This window comes from Macadamia integrifolia, chromosome 7 (genome assembly GCF_013358625.1).
Source record: "Macadamia integrifolia cultivar HAES 741 chromosome 7, SCU_Mint_v3, whole genome shotgun sequence".
NCBI lineage: Eukaryota > Viridiplantae > Streptophyta > Magnoliopsida > Proteales > Proteaceae > Macadamia > Macadamia integrifolia.
In genome coordinates, this window is record NC_056563.1 from 7,344,440 (window position 1) to 7,353,988 (window position 9,549).

Below are 9,549 nucleotides of genomic sequence, written 5' to 3' on the forward strand. Positions count from 1 at the left end.
ATCGCGGATGCAAAAAACATATTGCATGAAATAGGCAACAAAATTCCGAGAAATGAAAATTCCACAGCAGCAGCAAATAGGTAAAGGATCGAGCAGAAATTACAGTATCACCATTTATACAATTCACTCTGTAAACAACACTTGGAGCAGTAGTTATTAGTGACAAGTTGTACTCTCGCTCAAGCCTTTCCTGAAATGAAAGTTCACCAGCAAGAAAGCCATTCAGATTGCCAACAATGACATATATCCTTACAAATATAACAATATAAAAAATGAGGAGAAAATTCAGTTTGAATTCACACCTGAACAATTTCCATATGGAGAAGTCCCAAGAATCCACATCGGAAACCAAAACCCATGGCACTTGAAGTCTCAGGCTCAAACTAAAAAAGTGAACCAAGAGAATAGATTTTAAATTATTAGTTTCTAACCAAGCATGCTCTATGTATCCTACTACCAGCATGTCAAATTATTATATTTAAGACACATAAGCAAAAATAATATGCTAACAAACATATCTACTGTTACACAGATAAAGCAAAAATTACTTGTAGGATAGCGTGCACCAAAGAATTTGAAGAAAAAGTTCCATGTGTTGAATATTTTGAACAGCAGGTTGACACAGTTGGCAGAAAGGGAGATAAAAACCAGACTGCACTGCAATGCCACCTCTGTCTGCCCAGCTCGTTGCAGGACTTAAATTCACACCTTATAGCACGAGCCGATGACAGCCATGCACTACCTGTCTCCACATTTCTGAAGCCACCTCTTCGTTTTAAAGAGGATTCGCTGGACGCAAGAGTAGCCAGAGCGTCCCTGAAGCGATTTTTGTCTCTTGGGACATGGGATATATAACAAAGAAAAACCTCGAGCATTTCTTAATATGGGATCAACCGATCAATTTTTCTTCTCTTGTTTTTCAGTTTCCATTAGTATGACTTATGACTAGCTTGGAATCTCCCTCACATTGAGGCACTACTTAATGGACATGTCACTGGCAAGCTTGAGGCCGGCTATACAGGCTTCATACTCGGCAATGTTATTCATACACTCAAAATGGAGACTGCAATTCAATAGTCAGACGGGACATCATAATTTTACAATTCATGATGGATTATATCACCAACCACAGAAAAGGAGATAATGAAGTCCAAGTGCCTCATGAACTAATCAGTGGAAATACCATAGAAGACCTCAACTCTCATGGCCCACCATACTTTCCTCAATATGATGATCTCAATAACCTCTTGGTAGGACCTTTCTTTTTGGAAGAATAAATATTAAATCAGAAGCAAAGAGAAGAAGAATACACAAGGAGAAGGGGAGAGGGGAGAGAGAGGGGAGCAAAGCGGGAGCTACACAGCCGTAGCAATAAAAAAGGGGGGTCAAAATGGACATGGGCAGACCCTTGGAAACAACAATGAGCATGTTTCTTGGGGAATCCACTACAGGGTGGGAGGCGAGAATAACAAGCTTAGAACTAACATAAAAAAAAAAAAAAAAAAAAAAAAAGAGGATTTCCAGATCATATCAAATGATCTAGAGTTGGACGTCCATCTATGGAGGTTTCGTTCCATCCAGATGTGGTTGATGGAGGCACAAAAAGCAAGATTGCCAGCAATGTCACAAATAGAGCTTCCTACGAATGCCATGTCAATCCAAACCCATTCTCTCATGAGGGGAAGCACAGGCCTTCTTGAGGGCCAACAACAATAGAGGACACGCTTCCAAACATAGGAGGCAAAGGGGCATGAAAAGAAACATGGTTGACATCTTCAGTACCATACCAACAGAGGCAACAAACAAGGGGACTTGGATGTGTCTGTAGATATAGAAAGATTGGGTGGGGAGACAGATGGAGAGAGCACGCCAGACCGTGAAGGAGTGCCAAGGATTATGACCTTTGAACCAAACAATTTCCTCCAAGGAACTAAGGGGCCTCTAGCTCTAACCAAATCCTAGGCAGAGGAGGAGACTCTATCCCCTCTTCCCTGGTGTCCAGGGGAAGGGGAGGGAGAGAGGCCCAGAGATTAAGGGGGGAGGGAAGGAGGGAGGGAGGGAGCGAGGGAACTCCATACATTGTTAGAGATGATGAAGGGAACCTTGGCATCTCTAGGAATGGAAGAAGAATAGATGGATCTAGCGTTAGAGATGATGAAGGGAACCTTGGCATCTCTAGGAATGGAAGAACAATAGATGGATCTAGCGTTGATCAAGGAAGAAAGGACACCCGAGGGATGTCAAGGGTCAAACCAGAGGGAGGTAGAGGAGCAATCTTCAATGATGGTTGAGATAGCAGTTAGGGCTGTGGATCTGAAAAGGAGGATTTTGCATCAAACCCAGGAAGCATCAATAGAGGGGGAGGCTGACCAGAGGGAATCCTTGCAGAGGAGATAAGAGTAAACCCAGGAGACCCAAATGTTGTTATGGTTGGAGGCAATCTTCCAAATAAGCTTGAGAATGCCAGCAGAGTTGATATCTTTGATCCTACGGAGACCTAGGCCCCTTTCAGCTTTGAGAATACAGATCACAGACTATCCAAGGGGATGAAGAAATTTAGCAGTGTTCACCACTTTCCAGAGGAAGGTCCAGAGGAGAGATTCAACAGCCTTGATTGGGGACTAGCAAAAACACACCCACCATTAAAGAAATAAGATTGGAGCATGGACTTGACAAGCACAAGACTGCCAGCATAAGTCCTATCCTCCCAAATAGTCCATACTGCCACGAGGAAAACAGTTTCGACTACATTATAAGTAGAAGGATATGCACTAAATGTGAATAGGTTTATGAAATAGAGGGAGCATCCTTGGAGGTTTCTCATCTTGAGAGGCATGTTATTCACTTGGCTGCCATAGAAAATGCCACATTCAAGTGGAAGCCAGGAGAGAGCTATGTATTAGCATATGATTTAGCTAGGAAACATATGGTCCTACCAAAATTGTGTTATGGGGACAGCTTACTTTATTAGTGTGTAATTTTCTCTATACTTTCCTATGTTGCACCTTTGGGCTTGCGGTTTGTTTGTGGCAGGAGTTAGGCCATTGGCCGTTGTAGTTCCATCCATTCTTTTTCCAATAAAATCACATATTACCAAAAAAAAAACTGAAAGTATATACATATTTTATTCAATCGAAAAGAAAAGTATGATATAACTATCAGTTTCCAACTGCATATCCCAAGCAATATTTTGCCTCACCCGTAGTGCTGCATCATTAAGTTGCAACTTCTCTAATGCATCACGCAACTCAGGAAACCTACCAACCAAGTCGATAATAAAGAATCAATGGATGTGAAAAGCGTAGCACATGAAACCTCACTCAAACAAGATATTCAGGGGTGAGCAAAAGATCTATACTGGTCAGCATCAACGGGAAACAAGCCACAAAAAACCATTGGAGTGGCTTCCTCATATCCAGGTAGCGAATTCTCTGCCCTCCTACCATAGTGAGTAATAGTGTCACCCACCCTTGCATCTGCTACTGATCTTATTGAAGCTGAAAGGTAACCCACCTAGAAAGTTCAGAAAAGAAAGTAGTATTTAGCAATGATAACAACCAAGAAGGACGCCAGACTAAGGAAGTTCTGCATTAGAACAAGAAAAAAGATATCATTACTGTGAACATAAACAATATGCAAGAAGAATAAAACTTGTCCCCTCTCACCCCCCCCCCTCCCCCAAAAATATTTATTTCTATTAAGTTTAAAACTTATAAGTTGGTAGATCACAGTTTCCACCCAGCAGGGCATATTTAAGTTTTTAAATTCAAGGGGAAATCCCTTTTACCTGTCTACTTGAAGATAGCATATTACTAGCCAGTGAGACTATGGAGAGGTAAACACAGATGACAATGATTTGGAATCTAATGGGATCAAAATAAGTTTGAGATGAATACCTTTGAAAAACTAGTTAGAATTGATGGAGAAGGGTGCATTATATTTAATCCTTTTTCTTTCCCGACCCTAACACTTTTCCATTCCCTTTTATTTTCACAAAATTCTACTTCCTGATCAATAAAAAGATTACCAACATCCAGAGTGAAACCTTACAGCTAGATGCGCAAACATTGATGCAGGACGGATAGCATAGTAGGGGAAATTGAAGAAGGGAACAAAGCAAACTAGCAATACTTGGAATGATATCAACAACGTATCATCCAAGCTACTCAGATCTAAAATGTCTGGTTACAAAGTTCAAAGCAAGAATAACCTCTGGAATACAATTAAAAATAACAAGAACTATACAATCTTTTGGCATTTGCAAAACTCATATAAGAATATCCTACAAAGACTATCATGACCATCTACTCTAACACAATCTAGTGGCTAGTATAGATACAATAAATAAACTAAACAAAAAAAACAACCTAGCTTAAACTCATAGGCTATGTTTGGTAGTCATCTGAAAAAACGTTTTTGTCGTTTTTTGTTTTACGGGAACAAGAAAACAGAATCTTCCGTTTGGTATCCACGGTTCGTTTTTTCGTTTTTCTGAAATGAACCAGGTAAAAAAACATCAGAAATGAGAAAATGTTGGAACATGGTTTCGTTCCAAAATGGAATTTTGACACAGAAACAGAAAATTCTGGTTTTGAAACAAAACGTCATTTCTAGAACAGAATGACTACCAAACACAGCCTTAAACTAACTGAGCATCCAAATTCCCAAAATCAAAATTCTGCCACAAACTAACACTCCTTCAAGATATCATTGATAATATTCTTGATACCACTAGGAATTGCAAGGTCTTGGTTTCCTTGGATAGGTAACTCATTAACCTTTAACATGAAACAAAAGTCAAACAAATGGAAACAAAATTTACCACCCAAAACTAACCTAAATAAAAGTGAAGGACTGGTGCTACTACTGCTATTTAAACTTCTATTCCTTGCCACCAATTTGTATTTCTGTTGGCCTTAATCTAACATTACTGTCACAGTAATTCTTTTGCTGATTTTCTCCTAACAATTAGACCAATAAATCTCCAGGAATTTTCTGATTCCTACATGACATCAGATTTCAATCGGTGACTCGACCTCTCATCCTTTTGCTTGAAACCCTCTGAAATGATATAGGTATTTTGAGAAGATTTGGCTTGCATCAAAGATGAAGCATTTTATAAGATTGGCAAGTAAAATCTATACAAGAGAAACCAGGTTTTCTCATCTTCCCCAATCAATTCCCATAAAGAGGTTGACTCCTGAGAAACCAGTAACTTGGTGGATTAATTAGATAAGAGTTCCCATATTTAGACAAATAAGCGAGCTCAAAACCATGCAAAAGCAAGCCAATGTTCCACTATACCCATCTAATAAGGACAATTCAACAGCATGCTGCCCAATCCAATATTGAGTTCCACTCGCAATCAAGAAGTGCAATTAAGGTGGAGGATGATTTGGCTAAGCAAGGTCTATTCCCTTGTGAGACATGAACGAGAGTCCATAATTGTTCTGGTTTGGGGTTTACGGGGGTAAGCCCTTCAAGGAGGGCTCCTTCTTTGTGTTGCATTATGTTAACACTATGTACACACACACAAAAAGCAAAGCAAGCAACTTGATCTGTAAAGAGGCTAGGATCTTTTCTTCTCTTTTTTTTCCATGGGAGCAGGGAAGGAGACAAGTTCTGCTGTTCAGAAATCTTTAAAAGAATTTTGAAACTGACAGGCAGATTGCGAGCAATGCACCACCAACAACCTTTAACATTACGTCTCGATTGAAGAGTAATGACAATCTCCTAATAAAAATGTTGTTGTATCTATGGGTGATTGGGTGATTCTGAATTATGTATAAGTCAGTCGCTCTGTTAAAAAAATGGAAATGAGAAAACAGAAAATTTTTTTTTTGGGTGAAATAATAAATTCATTACCAAAGAGGAAAGAATATACAGGGGGGAAAAGAGATGGGGGTGGGGGGAACCACAATGGGCAAGGCCTACAGAGAGGAAAAAGAAACATCAAGCGGCAAGAGCCCATCTAAATAAGGGAAACATCAAGTCGGGGGGAGGGGGTGATGATGGTGGGAGGAAGGCCCCAGGAGACAACAATAAGTCTGTTCCTTGGAGAGTCAAGAATCGGACGCTGACGAAGGCAACTAGCTTGGAGCTGACATCAAAGTAGATGACTTTCCAAATCTTGTCGAAAAACCGGAAGTTGGAAGTCCATCTAAGCAGATTAAACTCCATCCAAATATGGCTGATCGCGGCTCCGAAAGCAAGCTTCCCAATGGAAACATAGATGGTAGGCTCACCATAGGTCATGTCAATCCAGATCCATTATCTAGACAATGAAGGATTCTTCTACAGGACGGCCAGTATGATCCGAGGACCTTCCTCCAAACAGAGGAGGCGAAGGGACAAGAGAAGAAGATATGGTCTACATCTTCAATGCCATTCCAGCAAAGACAACAATAGGGAGGAACTTGAATATGCCGGTAGATAAGAAAGGACTGGGTGAGCAGGAAGTTAAACAGAGCACACCACGCCGTGAAGCTATGATGAGGAATGTGACTTTTAAACCAAATAGTCTTATGCCTGGGCATGAGGGGATGTTTAGAACAGATGAAATCCCAAGCAAAGGCAGAGGAGAACAATCCCTCAGGAGAGGGAAGCCAGATAACCTTATTTGCTCTACCGCAATGCCCAGGAGGGATAGGGGGAAAGGAGGACTAAAGATCAGCGGGGAGCGGGGGGCAGGGGGAAGGGGGGAACCACCCATTATCTGAAAGGATGGAGGCGACAAAGGCCAATCTACTCAACCCAGAGGAGTAGATAGACCTGGGAGAGATAAGAGAGCATAATACTGGAAAGATGCCAGGGGTCCATCCACAGGGAGGTAAAGGGCCCATCTCCAATGGAAAAAGAAATGCCATGCATGGCATTAGGCCTAAAGCTAAAGATTTTGCGTCAGATCTAAGGAGGGAGAGACAGTCCAGAGAAAATCATTTTTGAGAATAAATGAGTGGATCCAAGAAACCAATATGCTTTTGTGCTTAGAGACAATTTTCCAAATGAGCTTTAAGATGCCAACAGAATTGACATCACTGATTTGCCTGATTCCTATCCTCCCTCCTCTTTGGGCCTACAAACCTTGGACCAACATATGGGGTGGAGGAATTTGGAGGAATTAGTTCCTTTCCAAAGGAACAAAGGGAGTCAATGGCTTTTAAAAGTGGCAGAAGGGAGAATGAAGATGCCAAACCAATAGAGATATAGAGATTGGAGGAGCAACTTTATGAGAAACAATCGACCAGCATACGAGAGAAGTTTGCCTACCCAAAGCTGGAGCCTCTTCCTGAAAAAATCAAAAAGAGGAGAGCCTGGATGAGATAAGGGGCAGCCCAGGTATTTCACCGGAAGAGATCCAAGCAAGAAACCTGAGATGGCCAAGAGCTGATTTTTGCTGGCATCAAAGACACCAAAAAGGAAAAGGCTAGATGCCTGGATTTGAGAAGATTGGTACAAAGCCCAGCGAGGGATTCCAAGAGACGAAGGGAGGACATAATGTTGGAGATGGAGGAATGATTAGCTTTGGAGAAGATGATGAGACCATTAGCAAATGCAAGGTGGGTGAGCATAAGGCCCTTGCACTTGGGGAAGGGGGAAATGAGGTGCTAGTAAGTGGAAGATTGAATGGAGTGGGAGAGAACCTCAAGGGAAAGAGAGAAAAGGAATGGGCATATAGGACAGCCTTGACAGATGCCAGCCAAAGAAGAAAAGTATCCAGCAAGACTCCCATTGACCAGAACAAAGAAGCGAGGAGAAGAGATGCAGGAGAGAATCCAATGGACAAAGGGGAAAAGGACGTATAAAGCAGGAACCTAGAGATGAAGTCTCAACGAATAGAATCAAACACCTTATAGATGTCAATCTTGAGCAATGCGGCAGTGGAATGGGATTTGCGATCAAAACCCCTGACAATTTCATGGCAAAGCATGATGTTATCAACAATGCTCCTCCCAACAATAAAGGCAGATTGATTGGGACTTACAAGCGAGTCGATGACAACCTGGATTCTATTGGAAAGGATTTTGGGCAACGAACTTGTACAAAAGGTTGTAAAAGGAGATGACCCTAAATTCAGACATGGATTGGGCACCCTCTTTCTTAGGAATGAGGCAAAGGAAGGTGTGGTCAACCTCATTGATTTGGAAAGGATTAAGGAAAAAGCTTCTGATCGTGACGATAAGATCATCCTTAATGATGTGCCAGCAAGCTAAGAAGAATCCCATACAAAACCCATCAAGGCAGGGGCTTTGTTTGATTTATGGGAGAGAATTGCAAAGTGGATCTCCTCATTAGAAGGAATGGCCTGAAGAGAAGGCCGAAGGTGGTCAAGGATGAACTTGTTAAGGGGATCAACAGGGAAAGGGGAAGGAAAGTAGGAAGAGGTCATAAAAGAAGGAGATAGCTTCTTCTTTGATGGCCTCAGGCGTGAGGAGCTCAATACCAGAGTTGGAGACAAGCTTGGGAATGGAATTGATATTGAATCGGGCCTTAAGAGATCTGTGGAAGTAAGCAGAGTTAGAGTCACCAAGCTTAAGCCATTTGATTCTGCATTTTTGGCGGAGAAGCTTTCTTCCTGGGCAAGAAGGGAGGATAATTCTGGTGCCACCAACTTCTCCTCTTCCACAAGAGATTGGTTATGGAGATCATTTCGGAGCCTGGACTGGATGAGATCAGCTTATTCTGCTTTTTTGGCGCAGAAAACAGAAAGCTTCAGTGGTGCAACAAAAGATATTTTTATTAATGTCAATAACCATTTAGCACTTAAGTGCTTAGAATACACTTCATGTGGGGATATTCTTATCTCAAACCTGTGCAGTGGTTAGAACTAACAACCATTTAGCACTTAAGTGCTTAGACGACCCTTCATGTAGGGATATTCTTATATCAAATTCAAACCTGTGCAATGGGGTTAGAACTAAGTATCACATGTATGTGTCCTTACAAAAGAATAAATATTAGATACTACATGCCCCCTTCTCACCAAAGAAGTCCCCCAAAAAACATCTTACAATTAAATGCTGAAAACAAAGGATACGCATGCAATATGACAAAACTAAGCATTAGTTACTGCAATTTTACCTCACCAGCATACAATTCATCAACTTGCATTTGACTGGGTGATAAGACTCCAATTTCATCGGCAAAGTAATCCTATAAATTGTAAGTGATGTAAGATGTTAACAAGTTAGCACAAAATAAAAATTTACAATTCATAAAAATAATAAAGATGCATTCATTCTAAACTTTCCTTTTCCTCATTCATCCAAATCATATTTTTCCTCAAAGCTTCAAACAACTCAGCCCTCCCATCTCTGGTTGTTTAAGTATTCGAAAGATTATACATTCAGTAATCCATAATCATCTCTCTCACATTAACTTCTGAATAAACAGCTCAATCCATAAAATAATTATCCGTCAACAAATTTTACAATATGGTAAACAGGATAACAAAAAAATTTCAAGCAGCGAACTCAGACTGAATCTTAAACCCCAATCAAAAATTCTTTTGCATCTGTATAGATAACTATCCAAGAAAAGTCCAAGTTT

General features: G+C 40.8%; 1 protein-coding gene across 1 annotated transcript in view; it reads right to left on the reverse strand.

Annotated features, from left to right (window-relative positions):
* LOC122084048 (translation factor GUF1 homolog, chloroplastic) overlaps positions 1 to 9,549 on the reverse strand; it is a 77,570-nt gene that overhangs the window by 37,933 nt on the left and 30,088 nt on the right. Inside the window, exons 10-14 of the mRNA XM_042652051.1 lie at positions 9,082 to 9,153; positions 3,359 to 3,513; positions 3,200 to 3,257; positions 303 to 383; positions 104 to 190 (exon numbers count right to left, since the gene is read on the reverse strand). Of these exons, the coding sequence (XP_042507985.1) occupies positions 104 to 190; positions 303 to 383; positions 3,200 to 3,257; positions 3,359 to 3,513; positions 9,082 to 9,153 (453 nt within the window). The remainder of the gene's footprint in view (positions 1 to 103; positions 191 to 302; positions 384 to 3,199; positions 3,258 to 3,358; positions 3,514 to 9,081; positions 9,154 to 9,549) is intronic.